Source organism: Parasteatoda tepidariorum, chromosome 3 (genome assembly GCF_982258835.1).
Source record: "Parasteatoda tepidariorum strain Cologne lab strain chromosome 3, Ptep-v5.0, whole genome shotgun sequence".
In the NCBI taxonomy this organism is placed as follows: domain Eukaryota; kingdom Metazoa; phylum Arthropoda; class Arachnida; order Araneae; family Theridiidae; genus Parasteatoda; species Parasteatoda tepidariorum.
The window spans coordinates 22,961,907-22,986,848 of NC_141757.1; the positions used below are offsets into that span (position 1 = coordinate 22,961,907).

The 24,942-nt window shown below is 26.9% G+C and overlaps 1 protein-coding gene across 11 annotated transcripts in view; it reads left to right on the top strand.

Annotated features, from left to right (window-relative positions):
* The window catches only part of LOC107437287 (tyrosine-protein phosphatase Lar), a 503,821-nt gene that overhangs the window by 250,585 nt on the left and 228,294 nt on the right, over positions 1-24,942 (top strand). For all 11 annotated transcript variants that reach the window (XM_071177243.2, XM_071177266.2, XM_071177251.2 and 8 more), the window contains exon 5: positions 23,837-23,958. In XM_071177243.2, coding sequence (XP_071033344.1) covers positions 23,886-23,958 — 73 coding nt within the window. In that variant the 5' untranslated portion in view covers positions 23,837-23,885. The remainder of the gene's footprint in view (positions 1-23,836; positions 23,959-24,942) is intronic.

The following is a 24,942-nucleotide window of genomic DNA, read 5'->3' on the forward strand; positions in this document are numbered from 1 at the left end:
TCTAAAAAGTATTGAAGAAATGCGTTTTCCTCTGTGCAATAATGTAATTTTAAATAAATAAAAAAAATACTAAAAACGAATATTTAAAAATACTATTGCATTAAATCGACTGAATTCCTTAATTTGCATAAAAAAAATCTATACCACCAAACGACGAACAAATTTTTAACATAATGATTATTATAACTCTCTAAATCATTTAGTAAAATAAGAAGATGCAATATCCTGTTTCCATTTGTCAAACGATGCTTAACTTTACATTAAATGAAGCAGAAATAAATATACTAAAACCACCTCTCATTTAAATATTAATATCATTTCGTCTCCACAATCAATCATGTTTAGAGCACAGTGACATTTTGTTTATGCAACTCTATTACTATTTTCTGCATAATATATTATTTAATTGTTTATGCATATCATTTTATCTTTATTTGGATATGTGTTTAAGCCTAATTGTTTTGCTTACGTGCGTTAAGAAATATTTTCGTAATATTTGTAAATATTATAATTATTTTTAATTTAAATTGAATTGAGCAAACAATGCTTCTTTATATGTAACTCAATGCTTGGTTTAATTATTTAAACATATTTTTTGGGAAATTATTTATTTTAATTTTTCTACTTTTATTAATAAATACCTTAAAGAATGTTTTTGAGATATTCAATAACTGTTAAGATAAATTGATAAAAAATAGAATTTATGATAAAATTTTTATAATAGTAATTGCTATAAAAAATTTGATATTTTTTGTATTATATATAGGTTACCATTAATATATAAAATGCCTCCATTCCATAAATACCTGGTATTTTAAGAAATATATTGAATATGAAAATGATTATATACTAACGGGTTCCATCCCCTGATAGCTGACGCCCCCTAAACCCCTAAAGATTGCTATCCAATCTTATAGAAGAAGCGAGCATAGAGGAGCGCTGCAAACCATGCTCGCTTCTCTGGCTACTAAGTTAAACCATTTGAAATACATTCTTGTGCGTAAAATCTTAAGAATTTGAATCAATTATTAAAATCTTAAAAACAAAATCCTACTTAAAAAATTAAAAATTTCAGTGAATAATAAGTTTTTAAAGTAAAAAATTTAAATTTAAATAAAATTTTTTAAATTGAAATAACAACGCTTTTTCTTTGTTTACACTTAAAAAACGTAAAAGTGTGACGAGTACTCATTTTTCAATGAATATCAATAAACAATGAATAAACTTATTATTCAACCTGCATAAGTATAAAAAAAGCATAATGTAGAACACTTAGTTTCATGTGAATTATTCATTTATAAACTCTTTAATCCTGTCCAAAATATAGCTTTTTTTTACAATTTTTTTAAATTGTTAATTTAAAATTTATATTTATTCTAGCTCATTATTCTGTATGATAATGACATTTCTGGTCAAAAAAGTTTTAATTCTGGTTAATAAAACCAAAATATACGGTATTTAAATGAGTATTTTGATAATTTCGCCGTTTATAGTGTAACGGTTTATTGAAAATTCTGGATTTTAAAGTGTTTTTTATTACTATTACAAATTTAGTAAAAAATACAGAACTGAAATGTCAACTTAAACAAATAACAAATTTTTATATCATGCTCTAAGGTATCATGATTAAATTACTACATTTACCAAATTTGATCACATAGTATATAACAAAAATTTGTTGCTAAATTTATCAAAATCATTAAATTAGCACTTCGCTAAAAATTACTGAGCTTTTGGGTATTCCCATACATCTAGATGATTTGGTAATTTGACCATACTTTTTTCAGTGTATCTTAGAATGTAGGATTAATACATTTTATTGTTTATTATTCTAACGTTTGCATAATGACTTTTTCTGAGCAATAAATTAAGTAGGTGTTAAATACTGTTAAAAAATATTGCCAGGCAGCTGTTATGAAATAATCACAAAATTCAATTAAAAATCTGCTTAAAACAGTTTTAACTATCATGATTATAGTATTTATTTTCGATCGTAAATTTTTGTTATAATATAAAAAAATTTTTTTTAGTCTTCAAGCTCTTTATTTGTCCAAAACTTACAGAATCAATTTAAATTCATGGCGGTACAATTTAGAAAGCTCGTGTTTTCTAAATAAAATTTTCCTTCATTTAAATAAATAAATAAACAAATCCCTAAACTGATAGAAAAATCAACAAAAAGAAAATATCACCTATTTCATTACATATTAATACTGAAGTAATAAAGCGTGTTAGCGGTATATTTGTTTAGAATAATTGCTGCTTCGTGTATCATTATAAATAATTCATATAAATTTAGATGGATAGCTTTATATGTTGATCACCGTTTTAAATAATGCAACTATCGGTATCGGATAGAAACGTTTTAGAATCTATTGCTTTTAATATCACCCTATTTAAAAGATTCCAATTATGCCATTAGTATAGTAAATTACATGACCGCTGACGTTTTCGATCTGTATTAATCAGTCAGTAATATTCGTCTGATATAAAAGTTCTATAATTTGATTTTAAAATATTTTAGGACCATTGACTAAACTGGGTGATATTAAATACTACCCAGTTTAAAAAAATAACAGGATTTTAGTTGCATAGATTTATATTTGTAGAGATTTATATATTAGCATAATTTTTACAATTGATACCAATAAATCTCGTGATAAAATCCAATAATAATCGTGATAAATCCGTGATAAAATCCAATAAATGTACCAATAAATCGGTAACATTCATCTCGCATTAACGTATTAGAATATGTTTATTTTACTATCACCTTATTTAAAGGAATTAAATGATATTATATACCCATACGCAAGCGCACGGTAAGAGAAAGATTTTATTAACTATCTAATAACTCTCGGAGAGTACCGCTTTTTCGCTTTATTGATTCGTCAAAACTTAGTAATCCCAAAAATGCAACAGATGGCTATCCAATGGTCGTCATTTCGGCATACACTGTTCTGGTCCTCATGTCATTTGTCATCAAGAAAAAGTATAAAAATCTCAAAATATTGATGATTGGTTATTATACGAAAATTTCTTATTTAACACTGATACTATGCCAGCTAAAAGTTATATTTTTTCATCAGTAAATTTATGATCTCATCTTTATAATTGATAATAAATATATAGTAATCTATTGCGATAATGTCCCAGTCAGCATTAGAAAAAAAAATTAACCTATTTCCACAGCCTTTTTAGCATAATTTGGCGTATCATTACAAATAAATTGTATAACGAGTTTTGTTAATATTATACTAAAAGAAAACAAAATTTTTTTAAAATTCTAAATAGATAAAACTTCTTCGAAAAAAACGCCCTAAGAAGCAGCAGAAAATTTTAAAAAAAGTAGCAATAAAGGAAACGAAGGAAATAAAAATAAAAATATGACCACCGAAGCCGACGTCTTCTGGGGGTACCGGCCCCTGTAGCCATTTAATATCCTTTTTGTTAATATTACTTATCTGTAAATTTTAATATTGTTTAATGTTAATATTAATCGTCATGATCAAAATTTGGCTTTATTTTTAAATATCTGGCATTATTTTAAATGTATGCATCCTTATTAATATATCATGTTTACTTAACGTTTTTACGATTTGTATTAAATTGACTGAAAATATATTAAATACCAATTAGACATCATTAGTTTTATTTCTGTTGAAATTAAATTAATTTGACCAATAATTAAATAAATTAAATCGAAAATCTAACTCAATAGGAACAAAAATAGAAAGAAAAAAAAAAGGTTTTACTTTAACATACGTTTTTGAAGTAAACTACATCATTTTGAAATTGAATTGATACGAATCCATTTTGCGTATTAATTGGAATAACTGCAGTGCAGACACTTGTTCATTCATTATTTACCTTATAGAAGTAATGAAAATTGTAATTAACTTTTTTTTTCGAGCTCAATAATAAAAATAAATTATAAATACGAACGACTAAGATTTTGTCATTTGAAATGGAATTAAGACTTCTTATAATTGAAATGAAATAACTCAATAACCGCGTTTCCTTCATAAAAATTCAGATGAATCTCAACTAAATAGACTTTTTCCTTCAAATGACGCAAAAACTAAAAAAACTGAGAAAACATATCAATTAGCGTTAACAAGACTAGGAGAAACCTCGAAATATCGACGATTTTCACCGTAAATTTCTTAATTAAGATCGGCGCTATGCCACCGACAAGACCTCAGTTTTCATAATTAAATGCCGGATCGATCTTCAGATATAATATATTGCGCTAAAGCCCTAGTTTGCATCAGAACAAAAAAAAATTCCACCCACTAAAGGTGCAAAGCTAAAAGACAAGTGTATAAATTATGCGATGTAGAAAATGGATATTATTTATTTATATTTTTCTTTTTCTGCCAATGGAAATGCCTTCTGACTTACTAAGAGGGCTCTTTTAATTATTGGGAAAGGTAAAAAGGGTGCTTACAGCTCTTTTTATCCAAGAGAGATAGGCTTAATAGTAAAATCGATTCTTTCCGATTTTTGTATAAGAAGAACAATGGTTTATTATGAATCAAACACTGTTTCGCCTGTAATTCCGTGTCGAATGGGATATTTTTTATGAAACATCCAAATTTCATTTAAGTCATTTCTGTACGTTTTTATTTTGGTAAATTTTAGGTTATCAGTTATATGTATGTTATATGATTTTCATCTAGAAATATGCAATTTTTACTCTCTTTGCATTTAAACATGCAATAACAATTTAATAAAGTTTATTTCATTATTAATTAAATAAATTATTTCAATATAATTTTATAGCTTTTTTTACACCCTTTTCTGTATAATATTTTAATTTAATGCATCATTTAATATTAAATATCGGGTGTGTATTGTAAATTATACATATTACAAATTTTAATTATAAGAAATGTTAATAATCATAATAAATCAAAAGTCCTCCAAGCCTTATAAATATTAATCCAAACTCAAAATACTATGGAACTTTATAGTCAAGACCTGTATCTTACAAGAATTATAGGCGAAACTAATTAGGCTTGAATATTTTAAAAATAAACTAACCAACATTTGATATGAAATTAAATTTGATAGAATCATTTTATTCATGGAAGTAAATTCATAGATAAATGAATTAAATAAATCGAATTAAAAAAATAATGTTACCAAACAATAAAGAATTAAATAAAAAAAATAAAGTTAAATAATAATAGAATTAAATAATAGGTTCTTAATTTATGTTTCACTAGACTCACACAATGGGCTATTGGCGATGATCTGGGTAATCCATAAGGATGATCCGAAGTCATGCCTTCACAATTTTGATCCTCTGCAGAGGGGATGGCTCCCACCACTTTGGTAGCCCTACGGCCTGCACGCGAGGTCTTGCTCTATACGGTAGAACAGTTTAACGAGGACCCATGCCGCTCACCCTCGGTTCCAACGCAGGTTGATCAAATTGGTCACCTACCCGCTTACGAATTAAATAATAATAGAATTAAATAAAAACAGAATTACGTTCCTTTCATTGCTTAAAAATGAAATAGGTGTGATTCATTAAAATTATTGAGATAAAATTTTAATTGATAAATCAACAGTTATTGTTTACAGTACAACAACAGTATTCATTAGTTATTAACTACTGTTCTTGAAAAGCGTTGTTGCACTTAATGGAAAAAAACATCGAAATTAATTTTTTCGTAGTTAAAACTATTTAGATTATTTTTTGGATTAAATTAGTTTATAATTTTTTGTTAAACGCATCAAGACCTTTCTAAATGAAAACTTGATCTCGAGAGTTACATGAACATGTTACACTGAGAGAGTTACATGTTACACTGTGAAGATGGATTGTGCTGAGGAAAAATTCTTCCTTTTTGTGCAAAAAATTGTTTTTTTTTTCTCCAGATCAGCTTTTATGGACATGAAATGTTCTTCTTTCCCCAGTGGTTTTCAAATGTGAGACACGCATCGCAAGTAGAAAAAAAAATATAGAAAAGTCCTAAATTAAAAATTTTGCCACTGGAAGGTAAAAACGTTATTGCAAATCTGATTATATTATTTATTATTCCTTACCGTTTGCTTTACATAATTCTTTCGCTGTTAGTCGACATAAAGATGTGTTTTTTTTTAATATTTCCCCCCTTCCAACCGCAAGTTAATCAATTTTTGAATTGAAATAGAATATTTAATTGACTAAAAGGTAAACAAAATTATTTTTAATAATTGCGTGCGATTCCTTTTTTCTTTTTGCAAAACCTCAACATCCGATTCTAATTTTTAGTAAAGAAAGACAAGCGTAAATATAAAATCAGTACTAAAAATACAAATAAGTTAAAACGACGAGTTTGTGATAAAAAAAAAAATTATTTCAAACATTTATTTCAGACAGAAAAATCAGTCAATCCTCCATATTTTTAAATTTTTTATTTTACTGAGAAAAAAAAAGCGCTTCAGAAATCTCATTACCTAATTAACTGGCGGCTCGCTTTTGTTTGCATAGAGTGCTCTCTGGTTCTCTTTTTCTTTACTCTCTGGAATCGAGAGTAGACTGTCTTCTCTTCACTTCACTTCGATTGAACCTCCGACTCAATTATTAATATTGAATTTTGTTAGATAGGCAGACGACCCTTTTTCTCGTCATTTTCTCTTTTCGCGGTGCAATAGAGAACAAACCAGCAGCATCGTCTGCGGAAACATTAATTATTGAAAGCGGTCAGGAAAAAGATCTTGAAGTATCTTCCCGGGGGGTTAAATGAGAAGAAAAAAAATGAGTTAGAGAGGACAAAAATTTTCCATTGCCCTATTCGTTTTCATTATCTGTTAGAAAACAGTGAAACGAAAGCATTTTAAGATATTTTTTAAGGGTTGAAAAATTTCTTTTGAAGCACAATTGTCAATGTCTTGTCTTTTTCCGCAGTAAAGTCTCAAGAGATTAGGGGTAGTGTTCTTACTAAAACTACATCAAGTTCAAATATTGAAGTTTGATAAACTATTTAGCTATGAATTTATAGATGTACATTCTACTACATCAGTCTGGAAATAATTGTTTTTTTATTTTATAACTTTTTAAAAAAAATATCCAAGTCATTAATGTTCATAAGTTTAAAACTTAAATATTATAATTGTATATATCAATATAATTGCCTAGATAAATCTCCAAAAAAGGGCTATGATTGTTTCTCCTTATTACCAACGGCAATTACTCAATTCCCTTGAAAAAAATAAATCATATAATAAATATAACATATTATTCCACAATGGCTCAAAGAATTAAGTACCAATATCATGTCCTGAGTTGGATGTAATACAGTTTTTGTCGTTTTTTCTTTCTATTTACAAAGAATGTAAGGTCGAATATTTCGATAAAATAAAACATAAATATATGTAGAATTGTAAACTGCTTGCGAAGCAATCCGAACGTAGTACCGGGGGTTGGCAAGCGATAGCGAACAGTGGGTTGTAAATTATCATATACTGGCTGACAGACCAATCATTGTTGCAATACTTTTAATATCTTAGCCTAATATGCCTGGCTTTCTGTTTGTCCAATTATAAATCAGACAGTTTTATAGAAATGGATACACTACAATCATCTTTTTATTTAGTTACAATATATATGCAATGATTTTTCTGGTCATTAGACTAACTCAAACATCAGACGAAGTTATATCATGTTATTCGTCAGTTATTGAAAATTCTCATCCTAAAAATAAATATTTGAGAAAAGTATTTTTCCATTCATAATTCTATTCTACTGCTTTTAAAACCGATATAGTTAAAGAATTTAATTTTTCTTCGATTTTTTCAAAACAAAAAGAAAAGTTGAAAAATAATTGGAATAAAAAAATACCAGCCGCATTTTCTTTCTTCTTCATTTGATTATTTTTAAAAGCTTTGAATTTAACATTTGTTCTAAATATTGTTTCGTATTTGCAACAATGTTTCATATTGATCGTTAATTGTTAAGACTTTAAAAAATCGTAAATCTTTCCAGATTTACAATAAACGAAGGAGATAAAAGAAAAAGCAGTTAAGCGAAAACAATGTTTTATTATTTCTTATTGTAATAATGTTCACAAATCATTAAAAAGTAAGTTAGAAATGTATTTCTCTCAAAGAGCTTCAGTTTAGAAATAAAAATTACTCTTTGTTACTCGAGTAGTATTTATGTTTGTCGAACAACCTATTAACTATATTTTATATGGTTATTTCTGATGATTTATGGTCGTAAGCAAGAATAAAAACTACCCAACTCGACAAAATGTATTATAAGGGCAATATTTCATGCAATTTTGATTCTGTAATTTCGAGTTTAAATCATCCGTCCAGAACATTGTCGAAATAAAATATGCTCATGGCTCTTTCTTTTGTTTTCGAAGCTCCCATGTGGCTTCCTGGTTATTCTTAACAGGATTTTTTTCCCTACAAAAGGAGTGTTCGTAGCCCCACCCCGCGCATTCTAACTCAACATAATAGCTAAAGCCTTCTATTTTCATGGTTCGCACGTCCCTAAATCGGAACTATCGCATTCATATTTCTCTAATGGACCAACGCCCGAATTCGAACTTCTGTTTCGTAGAATTCTCCCCACGTGAGCCTGCTTACTGTCAACACTGTGTAGAGTATTGTTTTGTAAAAGTGTGTAGGTTAATTACGTAAAACTTTTGAATAAAATATGTGTATTACGTTATATAATATTTATTTTCCTCTTCGGAATAAAATACTGCCGGAAATATTACGTTGTACAAAAAAAAGTAAGAACTACATTTATAAATATTTACAACAAATTTTATGATTCACGGCTTTACTAAGTGTTGTATGTAATTACTAATCATTTTTTCTGAAAAACGTTTAAACAAAATAAAGAGAGTAATTCTGTCTGATAAAATTAAAATTGATTGAAAAATCACAAATAGTAAAATTTTATTAAATTTTAAACGCGTTTCGGTGTCACGTACGTACGTTTTTATCAGCATTACAAATGAATACATTATATAATATTTATTTTCCTGTGTGAAATAAAGTAATGCCGGTAATATTACGTTGTACAAAAAAAAACTAAGAAATATATTTATAAATATTTATAACAAATGTTATGATTCACTGATTTATTAGGTTTTATTACTAATCATTTTTCTGAAAAATGTTTAAATAAAATAACGAGAGTAATTCTGCGAGATAAAATTGAAATTTATTAAAGAATCACAAAAGTAAATTTTAATTAAAAACTGAAACGCTTTTTTGGTGTCACGTAGGTACGTTTTTATCAGCAGTACAAATGGCTACAATATTTGTTTCGTTTTAAAGGGAAATATAGGTTGATTCGTTACCTTATTTAGGTACAGAAAACTTGCTCGTGATTATGGTTCAATTTATCCATCTTGTAGTTCAATGTTGAACTGGATTTTCTGAAAGATTTAGCGAACCATCGTTTTGTACACATAATCGAAACCAATAAGATTTTTTCGATTTTGTTATGTTTCGGTAAAATTTCGTAGTACAATACGTAGAAATTTCATACAATACATTTTTTAAGTATCCGTGAAATACGCGTAATACATATATTTTTCTTCTTTTTTTTGGTCTCCAGCTTTCTTCAAATACTCGTGGTTGATTAATGCTTAGGATCTTGGTAAAATCACGGCGATTTACTAGCTAAAGTTACTTGATTTTTGACAAAATATATATTACCTTTTTTTATAACTGGTTGTTAACTACGAAAAGCGTTTTGATTATAGAAACAAATTATTATCCTTGTTTTTACCATGCCGAAATTATCCCCTATATGTGACCCTTTAAGTTACGTTTGGTGTGCAATCTTTTTTACATGGTACAATTCATGAACAGCATCTTTTAAATGTATTCCAAGAATCTCGATTCTGAAGAAATTATTTAACTGCTTAAATTATTAACTACTTTAAGCATCATGAAATATATCTAATTTCAGGATCAGGCAAAGCTACATTCATAAAAAAAAAAAAACTTTTAAGCTGTTTTCAACCCCTCATATCTTCTTTTCTTCCTTCCATCCAAATATTCAGTAAATCAGTTAAAACAACTTATATGATCAGCTGAACTTTTGAGTTAAATGTTCTGAAAGTTTAAGATTTTTAAGAGAATAATATTAATCAAAATTACTCAACAGAAAAAATTTAAGATGTAATTTGTAAAACAATTTTTATCCCCACTTTCTCACAACTTTATAAACTCTTTGGAATTTCAAAACGCAACAGATTTAAGTTTGCTTTCCCATAGAGTAACTACTTTTTCTTCCTAGGGTAATAAATTAACCAAAATAATGAATTAACCCCGTTAGAATGATCATTTTGAAGGAGTTTAAATCATTGGAAAATCTACATTAACGATAGGTTGCAAAAGATAACTTCGTTTGAAGAAGAGGGGGGGGGGGACTATGAATGAATCCATCGGAAATTGCATATTTATTATGTGTTTGAGGGGATTCGTCAAAGTATGCATTGCAGGTCATTAAAAGCCAATGTTGTCACACGACGATCAATGTTTTGAGCACCTAATTCAAGGTTGCTTGTTTTAAGAGTCCCCTTCTTCTCTGGATCCACCCATAAAACCTATCTGTTTCTATGACAACGGATTGCCATCCTGATTGGACTAGGTTACGGCCCACACCCCTCGCAAGAACTCTGCTCTTTTCCTTTTGGCAAAATCTTCGCCAAAAGGAATGCCAATACTGAATCTTCCTTCGAATTTTTTTCTTTTTTAAATCCTCAAAATATGAAGAATATACAACTATTTTATATAATATTCAACGGTAAATGATACCCGAGACTCAGAAACATTTCGCAACAATTTATTTTCGATATATTTAAGACGATTTATTAATTTTCTAATGTATTAAGGACAAATTATGTAGTTTCTCGGTGACAGGGTCAACATTTTGTAAAACTTCATTCAACTTCAAATTAGCAGGAATTACAAGATGATACCAAATTACGATATGAATTATTTGCTGTGTACAATCTATCCCAAAAGACTCACTCATTTTCACCAACTTCAAGAATGTAAATGGGGTAAGTCCTAAGTTCCGAAATCATCAAAGAATATCCAATAGATGTCCCGTTATGAGACAGAACAATTAGCAATATTTGCAACTGAACGTAAAAGTCAACTCCTTTAAGGTGGCGATGATGTATGAGTTAACGTTCAATGATGAATGAGTTAACATTCAAACTGACTCTAAAATAATCCTAATTTAAAGTTACCCTTTATAGTTTCCATTGTAAACAACTATATAAACTCACAATAAAAACAACTCAATAATAAAATTTATAGGGAACAACTATTATGACACGCTATAAAGGCCGCTCTTCTATCTCCATTGAAAAATTTCTCTAAACATTCATATCTAGCATATCTCTATAATATCTCCATCTTAAAATTACTTTATTATAATATTCTGTAAAAATGGCTCAATAATAATCCATGCAGAATATCGCTCTAAATTAATATTCATTGATTAAGTATGTATTAGTATTGAAAGCGCCAGTGCAACAATATTATAGTTCGATATTATTTTAGTTAAGGGAAATATATCTGTGATGTTATTTATTTCCAGTTCTTGGATCCTACGGTAACAGTAACAAAATTTAACCGTCTGTGCAAAGAAAATTTTTTTAACAAAAATGCCTCGTAGTATGATCTAATCACAAGAGATTTATTTTTGCAAAAGTTGCTTCAAATATTTTGAAAGCTCGAGCGGTAAGTTTTATCTCATTTACAGTATGCAACTAAAACGGCCTAATCTCTGCCACTATACCAATGGTATTTTGTATTTATACCAACAGTATGGTATTCATATAAATTATAATTTATATTATTATTTGCATAATAACATCGGGAAATTAAGAACAAGAACGGTGCAGTTTAGATAGTTCGGTTCGTCCGGTGCTGTAGAAAATTTCTGAAAAGTTTTTTTTTTCTCCACGAACAACTCCTTCACTAATTATTTTTGTTATATTTACTCTAATTAAGGAAACATATCTTTCTCAGGTGTACAGACCCTGTTGAAAACTGTGCTTGAATTTCCTAGCTACGCTTTATTTTTTTAATTGCGTAACTTAAGAAGAACCAGTTTTTTATTCAGGAAAGCAACCGGCTGAGTATTAATCTCTATTCGGGAGAATAGAGATTAATACTCAGAGGGTTAGATATGTGTAAAGAAAAAAACAAAAAATGATTTTCTGATGTGCATTCACTTTCCATCGATAATATGTTTTTAAACAAGCCAATTGAGTGTCTGTTATATTTCTTGTAATATATACTTCTATTATACAATTCAAGTAACTTTTATCACCATAAAAAAAATATGCATAGCAGCACTAGGCAGTAAAATTATTACTGAAAAAGAAAATGAAGAATGTATGCATGTATGCTGCACTCATCTGTGTACATTTTTAGCTTTTAATATCGCCCGTTTGGTATGAAAGTTTAAACGGTTTTTAACTCTTCTAATTTTAATTTTTCGGAAGGAGTATGTTTTATTGTTTTTAAAAAATTTGATCTGCAAAACCTCTGATTTCCTCCATTATTATCTACATCACAATTTGTCAAATACGTTTTTAAATTAATATTGTGAAATCGATTGAAAAAACTGATAAAATTAATTTAATAAAATTAACTGGTAAATTAATTTATTACATATTTTTTTTCTTTTTAAATTGAGGAACTTTAGGACATAATGCAAAATACTAAAATCCTATTAATCTTTAGTTATCAATAAAATTTTTCTAACAGTTAAAATATTTTTTAAACATAATAATATATATAAGTATATATAATATGTAAGTATATGTAACTTATGTCTAAGAATGTATAAAAGTTAATGTTAATTTTTTCTTGACTTTATAAAATACTACTTTTAGACTTGCTTTAAAAGTAAAGGTCTGCATTTGTAATATGTGCTGTCATTGTTTGAAATTAGAGAGAATGAGAACTTAATAATTTTTGTTAAATTAATTTTGTAAACATACATTTTTAGATCCATGCTAAAGAGAAATAGTGAGGCACTAATTGTTGATATAATGTTTTTATATTTTTCAAAAGCTTTTTTTTATCGTTGTTGATGAGGAAGTAATTAAAATAATCATATCGGAAGCGGAATAGATTAAAAAAATAAGCACTTGCTTCCCCTGGCGTATTCATTTTATTCGACCTATTCATTTATATTTTATTTCTATGATATTTATCTTTTAATTCTCTTGTGTATATTTTTTAACTTATTTTGTTCTTTAAAAATATATAAAAGCAATATAAATATAATAAAATTTTTAGTGAAATAATACATTTATTTATTAATAACTAGCTGAATATCCGTTCTTCGTACGGGGCAAAAATTAAAGAAAGTAAATAAATATTTAATTGGCTTTCATCACCACTGCGAAATTAAGCGCAAAACTGAAAGTCATGTACCGACACAAGTAATAAAACTCATATAATTCCAAATTGATTTTTATTTATTCAGTGCACTTTCAGGGTCTTTTTGGTATTAGATTAACCAAAACACGTTTTTTGAAGTTCATTCTATAAAAATAAAAACTAACTGTTTTCCGTTTCATTTGTCATGATGCTATTGCACAAAATTTCGCACAATGAAGCAATTCTTCCCGATACTTTTCGCTTTTGGGGAACTGTAAGAAAATTTATAACTACAGAACAAATTCCGAGCCATGTTACACGAAAAATTCATATTCATTTGCTGGTTACTTAAAATGGGGCTCAATTTTACCATATTTTGGCACTTTCACTGGCGCCAAATATGAGTAGAAGGTTGCACCAAAAGTAGGTGTTTTGAAGAAACACCTATTTTCATTCTTTTTTTTTTTTTTATAAAAGCAGAAAAAGGTTGCACCATTATTAGGTGTTCTTAAAGTGCTCAAATGCTGGCCAAGGTTGCTGTTTACTGTAACAAATTAATTTACCGTAAGTTGGTTATTTTATGACATATCTCTAACCATTTTATACCGCCAACCAAATTTATAAAGTCGACACAAATGAAATGAACTTAAATTAAAGCACATGTAAGACATTCACCTGCCTAAATAAGTTGATACTTGAAACAACATTCATTAGTCGTCCCAATGCCCAGAGACCGAGTTTTAAAGAAAACATGGCATCGTAAACAACTATCGTTCAGTTAACTGCCAGTGTCAAATCATGGAAGTATTTTTCGATCTTACTTCACAATGCCCCGAGACCGAGTTTTAAAGAAAAACATGGCACAAATATCGTTCAGTTAACTGCCAGTGTCAAATCATGGAAGTATTTCTCGATCTTACTTCACAATGCCCTGAGACCGAGTTTTAAAGAAAGCATGGCATCGTAAACAAATATCGTTCAGTTAACTGCCAGTGTCAAATCATGGAAGTATTTTTCGATCTTACTTCACAATACCCCGAGACCGAGTTTTAAAGAAAACATGGTATCGTAAACAAATATCGTTCAGTTAACTGCCAGTGTTAAATCATGGAAGTATTTTTTGATCTTACTTCACAATACCCCGAGACCGAGTTTTAAAGAAAACATGGCATCGTAAACAAATATCGTTCTGTTAACTGCCAGTGTCAAATCATGGAAGTATTTCTCAATCTTGCTTCACAATGTACGGTGTAATTAAAATAAAATGATTTTTCATTTAGCTAAGCTTTAAGATAATGAGAAACTTTGCACCAAATGCTGGTTAAAGTTATACCGATTTTTTTTTTACAGTGTACTTTTTTGTACAGTGTATATTTGTTACCTATTTAAACATCATATATTACCACAATGCGCTTAATATATGTTCACAAAATTAATTATGCATGTTTGACGTCAATATTGTCAAATTCTCTCTAAAATTTGCTCTCTAGTGCATGAATAATTTCTTTTTTACGTTTCTACTATTAATTTTAAATTTTTTAATGGTCATAGAAAATGTCATTTTTTTAAAGTGTTTCGAAAGTGTATTCTTTTTTTAAAAAATAAACACTTAGTTTCAGATTATTGTCTAATAGAATTTATGATATTAAAATGAGTATAGTTAAAATAATTAGAATGGGCTTTTAACAGTTCTAAATACTACTTTTTTTTAATCTCATAGTTATTTCAAAGTAACCGTATACCATTTTGAAAATATAAATAAATATACATATTTATAAGCTGTCAGTAAAACTATATTTTAACATAATTATGATGACTTTTCTTTCAACAACTTTCAACATTTTTTCTTCAGTTTAGATGGGGAAAAATTCTATATCCGATTTGATGATGACAACGATGATTTTTTTTCTTAACAAGGGATGCCCCTCCTTTGTTCGATTCGCTCACTAACCCCCCCCCCTCTGATTGCGTGATATAATTATATAATTAAAAGGTATAATATCTAGACAAATTAATTAAAATTTTTCCTCATTAAAGTTATTTATAATTATGATTTGAATTACTGTGTGGACCCAAATCTTTTTGCTTGTTGCCCTTTTAAAAATATATATATATTGCTGAATTAATTATGGGCATTTAGATAATTAAAAAAAGTGTTTGTTTAAAAAATTACTTACGTGTCCAAAGCTTGCGATTCATAGTTATTTAAGAAAAGTACCGTTAAGTTATTTTAAATATGTTTTATTTTATTGAATGATGTAAATAAGATTAAATAGTTAAGCATACAATTCAAGGGCGTAGTAGGAAAAGGTAATAATCGATATTCGTAAAATGCTAAAAGATTAAAAAACATTTTATTTTCAGCTGTGAATGTGCAGCATTTGTTTCTAAAAAGTATTTAAATAAAGCTACATTTTCAAGGAAAAAATACATTTCTACGTTGTTAGGTTTTAAAGTAATGCTCAATATTCAACAAAATAATATATATCTCCGGTATTTATTTAACTCTCAATTAAATTCATCTGATTTTTTATTTAATTTCTTAGTATAAATTTAATATAATGTACTTTTAGAACTTTCTTTGGGCATAGCATTTAAAATATGCTTTTACGAAATATTCTCCTTAACAATTTGAATATCTGGCTTATTGTAAATTTTCTCTCTGCCATTAATTTCTTAAATATAAATTTTAAAAAATTATGCTACGCAAGTATCATAAATAGTACTAATATAAATAAATTCAAACTTTAGGGTAAACAAAGTGATAAAATCTGTTTCATAAATTACATAATAAATTTGAAAAAGATTTTTATTTCAATTTTCTAGGTATTTTGTACTAAACTAAAAGGAGTTTAAAAAATAAAATAATTCTTTTTTTATCCTAATTTAGGTAATAAATTCCATTATTATCTAAATTCGACATTGTTATGAAGGAATCATACTTTGTTAATATTATATTGTTGCCTACAACAGTTAATTTTTTATAATTACTAAAAATTATTCTCTTTACAGTTGTGTGCTTGCTATTAAATTTTAAGCATGCTGTTAATTACTACAGGTATAAATATTTTTGTAAGCATTACTGAAATAGTTATTGTAGCTAGAAAAAAGTCTTTTTGATTTAATTTTTTTAAATTTTAATTTTTGATAAAGCATAATTTACTGTCATCCTTATTATCCCTAAATTTTTTTTTGCGAAAGTGATTCTACACTGCGTAAAGAATGAAAAAATTGCGTTTTATTTTTTTTAAAATTCTTAAAATATATCGTTTTAATTTTAAATAATAGGTTGAAGAACTTTTCCAAATATCGACTATTGTTTTGGAGAATGTATATTTTGTCAACAGAAAAATATCATTCGAATATTGTTCTTCAAAATGATGATAACAAATATTAAGTAAATATTCAATTTTTTAGGTATAATAAAAAGGCTATTTTTTAGAAAACTCTTATGATTAATTTAGCCTAAATACTTCGATATAACAATGTACCAAATCTAGTCCACAATTATTCCTTTTAACTTTCTTCCACAATAAACTTTAAGTATATAATGCTGAATTAATTTAAACTCAAATAACTAATTTTTCCCTTTCTTAAGTAAGGAGTTTTGGTAAATGTTTCTTTTCTAGCAATTTTCTTTCAAAATGATAGCTTATGATTAACTAATGAATTCTTTTTATAATTAATTCTGAGCAAGCTGCCTTTGTATTTCCTCATTCAATTATGTATAACCTAATTAAAAACTAAAAATCTTCTCTAATTATTAATGTTTTATTTTCATAAAAATTTAGATTTTCGTCTTTAAAATAAGTAAATAGATTTTTTTAATTAATTTTAAGATTTTAAAACTGCATTTTCTTTATTCTTTGTATTCACATTTGTTGTTTTTGAAAATCACATTCTTTTGTAATAAACAAAATAATTTTAATGTTAATTTTTGTAAGCTGATGCATTGAATTAAGATATTATATTTTAATGTAATGTTATTACTCAAAAACTAAAAACAAAACAGGGACTTAAAAAAACATCCTATGCTAAATTATTTAAATTTTTCAATTGCATTTGCATTTTAAAAAATATTAGTTTCAAAGGTTAAATGAAAGTCATGTTTAAAGTGAATAAGTATCTTAAAAGGTCACCTCTAAAATATTTACAGCTAAATTTTTGGGAAATCTATTATTTTTTTATTCGAAGTACAAAATGTATATAGTATAAGCGTATAGTATAAGTGTATAAGTAAATAGCATCAGTATATACCATAAGTATATATTATAAGTATATATTATAAGTATATATTATAAGTATATATTATAAGTATATATTATAAGTATATACTATAAATATATATTATAAGCATATAGTGTTACTGATATTCACTCCAAAATAATTTTTAAGATTTCCTTTTTACAAATTAAATTTGTTATGTAAGCATTTACTTTTGTTTTTCAGATTAGTTTTGTCTATTTAAATATTATTAATATACTACTTTTTTATATGAATTTTGTAATATAAACATAGTATATTAATAATATTTTATCCATTTTATATTAATATCCACCTTGGAAAAGTAGAATTAGTTTGAGCTTTAGCGAGCTGAGTATACTTTTAGAAACAAATATCAAAAAAATTGATTATTTGTATTAAATATATCTATAAATTTTACGTGACAAATCTCAGATCTCTATTAATTTTAGATTTATTAATTGTTTTAAAAGATTTTAGAAAAAAAAACTATAAAATATTATGTTTACTTTCTTATACAATGTTTACTTTCTTTGTTTTAAATATTTACTGTGTACGTTTTTCACACAATGTATGTTTCACTAAGTTGTATCGATTTTACATGCCTTTTTCAATCAAAAATTTATAAAATTGAGAATATCTTTTAATACGCACGTCTATTTTGTACATAATACTTTAATATTATCCTTCCATTTTTATAACAATACCATATTTTTAGCTTCATAAATAATACAAATATTTTCCCTTCAGATCATAATTAATATCCCTTAAATCTGCAGATCATATTTTATATCGTTATAATTTACTCAAGTAATAACTAAGTAGAATAATCTTTCCTTTATTACCATGATAATAATAGTCAACTAAACTAAACTTGACTAACTGTAGTCATGAATAAATCATTAGTCTAGTCATGGTTAAACCATTTATTTCGGAATATACTGCAATTTATTTCCAGTCCATAAGTTTAAATGTTATTTTCAGTAAACGGAAGAATTAATAAATTATTAAAAATGCATTCTTTCATTATATTTTAGAATATTTATAAGTATTTATGAAACATTAATATATTATTTTATATAAAATATAACCATTTTGAAAGGAAAAGATTATTGATTTACTTTATTCGTGAAAAAGAAGCTACACATTTTTAATTATTATAAATATTTTTAGGCTTAACAAAGTAATTTAGACCTTTCTCTCAATATAAATCAATAATTGACATCAGTAATGATTTTAATTTTTATATAAAAATTATACAAATTAGTAAAGTTTTTAGATAAATTATCAGTTTTACAAAATGTTTACTTAGGAATAAAGGAATGTTTATTGTTCAAATGTTTAAGACAAATATTGGAACAAATTTACAATGTAATTACTAACTGTTTTACTCAATTGTCTATTCTAATCATGAATACAGTTTAATATTTGTTATGAATTTATTATTTGTTTATTCCTAGGTGTTAAAAATCAACTTTTTTTTTTTACAAATTCAAATTGCTATTTTTTAATTTTATGCGTTTTAATTTAATCTTGTACTAAAATTCAAACATATCATTTCAATAAGCAGATTTTTTAAAATTGTTCATTTTTAACTTCGTTTTTTTTTTTTTTTTTCTCAGTTTAACTTCATTCCTTTTTACATTTTTATAAATCTTTAGCTAAATATAATTTTTGTTGGCTAGGATATAATTTTGTAATTTTTATTTTTAAAAAATTTCTTTAATGCTGTAAATAATTTATGAAAAACATCAAGACACTGATCTTGAATTGTTTTTCTACTATATTAAAACAACTACCCATACCGTATTTTAATCATGATGTATAACAGTTACTCTTATAAGAAATCTATGTTTGTGGAAAATAAGAAGAGAGTCCTTCACGTATGTAAATATAAAAAATGCTGAAAATTTTATTTTGTTATACGTATATTAACTCAAAACTATAAAATTGAATATAATTAAGAAACTTATATATCATAGATAGTAGAATCGCTGCTAGAAGGGCAGAACGTTGTACGCTTAACAAAATGTAAAATTTTCTCTGTAGATTTTTTACCAGAAATTTCCCTAATACTTGTTTAATATTAAAAAAAAAATATGTATTAATTCTTTGAAATTAAGTAAAGTAAAAATAAAATAAAGCGAAAATAATCAGATTGTTTTATTTAAGAGAGAAAAATACCTTGCAAACAACAACTTCTATTTAAAAAAAAAAAGATGAACTAAATTTTTGGGATGAGTGAGCTATTTTGATTTCTCAAAAGATAATTACTAAATTGAGTATATAAAAATCATTATCTTAAATTTTACACTGATGGTAAATTTTATTTTGCCGGCCAGGTGGCCGAACGGTTAGCGTACCCGACTACAGCCAATGCTTACGAGTTCGAATCCCGCTCGGGGCATGGCTGTTTCTCTCTGTGTGTTGTCTTCTGTTGTGTGATGTGTGAATATGGCCCACCCTATGAAAGGGTGCCTTCGGCAGTGTGGCGTGAGTAATGTTGTTCGCCTTCGCGACTAATAAAAAATATATATAAATAACAAAATTTTTTATTTTTAAAACAAATCTCATTTATTACCATAACTTTTTGTTTTAATATACATAAATTATCTTAGAAATATTTTTAAACAAAAAGAAATATTTAAAAAATGTGTGGTGAAGAGTATTCACATTACCATTGTGATGGTGTGGTCTCTAAAAATAGTGCTTGGTGGCTTAATTATAGAGTATAATTAAATTACTTTTGAATATGCATAAATGCATAAACATTTGACGTATATATTTGAAAATAATTTTTAAAATGAAGTAAGGTAACATTCTAAGACATGCTTAGCAAGCTCTTAGAATGTTAATTTCTCTACCAAGTCTTTAAAAAAGGGATTATGAATGGAAAAGTTTATTTTTTAAATTGTTGCCTGTTTTCTGAAACTTTTTATGTTCCTAATTGATGAAAGTAAACAAAGTAACATTGTTTTTCTAAGCGTTTTGAAATCATATTTGAACATTTAAGAACTCATTTAGCGAGAAATTTGCAGAGATAAAGGTTATTTTAAGAATATAATCGAGTTAATAAGTAAATTAATTTTCTGAAAATACTTAGCTACAAACTTTTAAAAATCTAAATATGCTGTTATACTTTATATCTTTCTTTATCTGCTACTTGATTTTTGAAAAGAATAAAGAACATTTGCTTGATGTGAAAACAATCCTTTCAGGAGAATACTCACAATTCATGTGAAGGATATCTATGCCACGTTAGGTCAAAATGGGTTTCATAAATAAATTCAAATTCGCCCCAAAAAGCGTATGTTTCTTTCAGAAAAAGTAGATTTTTATGCCTAATTCCGTACTTTATTCCGTACTATCTAATAAAGTTTAATTCCGTTTTTAACGCTCGATAATTCGTATTTTTGTTCTTCGATATAGTTGCTGAAGGTATCTTTTGTAAATAATTAAAGTAAATATGTATGATTAAAGTTATATTAAACTTTATACGCACTCCATTCAACGGTCAGTGTTTTTAGAATTTACGTAGATTAGTTTAATTTGAAAGTGTGATGAAGTTCTTTTTTGTTCATGTTATGTGCTAATATTTGCAGACAGTTGAAAAATGAAAAGAGAATCAAATGAACGTACAATTAAATATGCAATACAACCTTATGCTTTTTAAATGCAAATCATCAAACTATAAATTGCTATACTTTTTTAAGTCATTCATTGTGTAAAGCTAAATCAGTTTCAACACAAAAGAAAAGCTAAATCAGTTACTGATTAGCTTTTTAAAGCTAAATCAGTTTCTACACTGATCAAATTATGGTAAAATGTACCGGAACCCAGGGAACTGGTACTTTTTACCATAAAGTTTCGTTTTACTTTAAATTGCAAAAAAATCTGATATACAGAAATTTTTACAGTTACATTTATTGTAAAATCACTTAATCACTGTAGTTAAATAATTATTGGTGTAAAATATACGGTATAAAATTTCACAGTAGAAATGGTTTAGTGTAATTTGGTATTATGAATTCGTATTGTCTTTAACCACATTATTTTTTGTATTGTTAATTTCATACACGAGGCTATTAGTACAAAAATAACTAAACGTTGTGTATGTTTACAGTGTTGAGTTTCAAGTAGCCACATTCCTAAGTGCAGATTATCTAACTCTAAACATCTTCCTTTTATATGTTTACGGTGTTGAGTTTTGAGTAGCTACATTCTTGCTTAATGCAGATTTTCTCGCTTTTAATATCTATATTTTATATGTTTACAGTGTTGAGTTTTGAGTAGCCCAATTCCTGCTTAATATTCTAGCTCTAAACATCTATATTTATTATCTTAAATTATTCATTGTATTCTTAAATTGATAAAATATTTTTTAATCTTCTAAAGTACTAACTAAAATTGTTGCATTAGCTTTTTCTTTCATTTATAATTAATTTATTATTCCATATTTTATGAATATATGTACTTTTATGAAGAAGTACAATAAAAATATGAATGTAAAACACATAAATATGAATAAATCCGCCAAATTTTCGAAAAAGGAGTAAATATTTGAGTTTATTATCAAACTGATGTTTTATATATCTTTTAACATTCTTTTCTTTTCGACTGAAACCTAAATGACATATGTATAATTTCATTCTTAATCAAACAGTTCAACTTTATTAAAACTCCAATGTGTTAGAGCTAAGTTTTCGATTGTGTTAGAGCAAAGCACTGACTGTGCACCTGACTATGAATTTCGGATTCACAAATGATTGTGAAAAACATAGTAAACGACGATTGCGTGTAAGAAAAAACCTATACAAGAATCTCAACCTATTCACAATAGTGAAAAAGTATCAAATAGTAGTTATTAGAAACATGAAATACCTAACGATAACTTTTATCCGTACTTAAATCCAAACGAGGTAATTTAAATTAGAATTAGTTTAGAATTTCTTATTTTATGAATAATTTACTATTTAAAAGAAAAAAACTTATCATACATACACTTAAATAAATATAAATATGAAAAATAATTGCACAAAATTTTCGGGAAAGAAGTAAATATTTAAGTTTATTATCAGGTAAATATTTTACTTCTCTTTTAATACTTTTCGCCCGAGACCTACATAACACACTTATAACTTCATTCTTAATCAAACAGTTCAGCTTTATTAAATCGCCAAACTCAGCAACGTGTTAGAGCGAAGCACCGGCTGTACACCTTACTACGAATTTCCTCCAATTCGAGGGGGTGGGCCGGCTGATCGCCTGCGCCAGAGCAAGCGCAGACGATTTTCTCAACGGGCCCGACCCCCGCGACACTCCAGCGCGAACTCGTCGCAGTGCTGCCGCCGATTAGGGGAACCGCGGCTGCCTTCGTTCTGGGTAGTCGCCCTTATACTCCCTACCCCCTTCTCAACTCATAGGATTAATACCAACTACTAGAAAAATATGTGGGGAATATATACGAAGAATATATCAGTTTTAAATCATTATAATTCGATTTTTATTCTGTGTGTGTCTGTTTTTTCGCACGATTTTGATGTGTAAAATCCACGTGATTTCCAAGAATTAAAGTCATATCCATTCCTACTAAACTGCTAAAATTTAGAAGCATATCTATCTGGAATGAAAAATAGAGTAGTTCTTGTTAAATTTTTAAACAGTTATTGTGTAAAAAAACATATCAAATGATAATTTTTAGAGGAAAAAATACAAGTGGAATTCGCAAACGATTGTGAGAAACATATCAAACGATTATTTTGTGAAAGAAAAATTCCATATAGAATTCTCAAACGATTCACGATGTGAAAGAAATATCAAAAGATAATTATCATGTAAATCAAACGATAGTTTTTATCCGGAACGAATATCAAACGAATGCATATTTTTCAACGGTTTTAAATAACCGGAATTAGAGTTTTCCTAAAAATATTTCTAAATATTCTACTCAAAGTTTTATGATGATAAGATTATATTTTGTTTCAAATGAATATGTTGTTCATTGTAAAGATAAATTAGTGTTAGCGGAATTTCTATCGAAATTAGTGCATTGTGCAACGAAAACGGAAGCTTTTGAATCTGTGATAAAGCGCTCAAACCAATTAAATGTGATCAAACGATACTTGAGAGAAATTATTACGATCATCATCACACAGATTGGAATATTTGTCCACGAATCATCACCAAACTGTATCCTTTGAATATAATTTTTTTATTTCAGGTTCTTCGTGTTATTCTTCTAGCTGTTTTACTCATCTAGTCGTTTGGAAATGCCTGTTTATCACCTGAAAATTCTTCTTTTCTTAATCATCTATGGATGTTTAAATGTGTGTCGAGCTGATGGTGAGTACATTTCGTTTTTGTTCATAAACTGTTTAATTTTTACTTCATATTAATATGGAAATTGCAGATTTGATTGTTAAAGTTATTTATATCAAAAAACATTACACTCACTCGACGCACTCAATAGTTGATATTAAGTTTGCAGCAAATTTATTTTTTAATGAACCTGAAAAGATCTTCACGAATGAAAATAAAATGTAATGAATTTTTTAAACTTTTAATTAGATTGATTTTCTTATTTCAACGTGGTTTAAAAAATATAAGAATTACATGCATTGAATTACAATACAAGAAGAGAGGTTGCTCTTAAAGAGGTTGTTGATTTTGTTAACATTACAATTTTTAAATTAAACCATCGTAAAAATTTTCAAGATTGAATTTACATTAAATGTAAAAAATCAGTAATATTTTTTCATTTATTAGCAATAAATTTTTTAAAAAGAGAAGCATTAAAGTAAGATAATTGTTCAGAAAAATTTACTTTTTACTAAAACATTTGAACATTACCTTTTGATTAAGATATTGTTAAATCGAAAATCAATTCAGAAACAAACGGCGTGTGAACGATTTGTGAAATAAAATTGATTTTAAAAAATGATGCTTGTTATATTACTTTTTATAAAAGTATTGAATAAGTGCAAAAAAATATTACATTTGTGGAAAAAAAACATTAACTTTTGAAAATATTACAATTTAGAAACTTTTAGTGGTTTTGTAAAAGCGTTATTTTTTGTTATGTTCAGTTTAAACAATTATAGTAATTTTTTATAAAGTGAAGTAAACGCAAAACATATTTAGTTTTGAGACATTCTATCACTTTATTATACTAATCCAAACCCAAAAATATCTGAACAGGAAATACATATTGTTATAAAATAGATTAAAAAGGAAATTGACTAGTTACAATTGCGATTTTTAAAATACTGTAACTTACAGATTTACTATTATTTTAATATGTTTACTTAGAATATTGTAATTTATAAA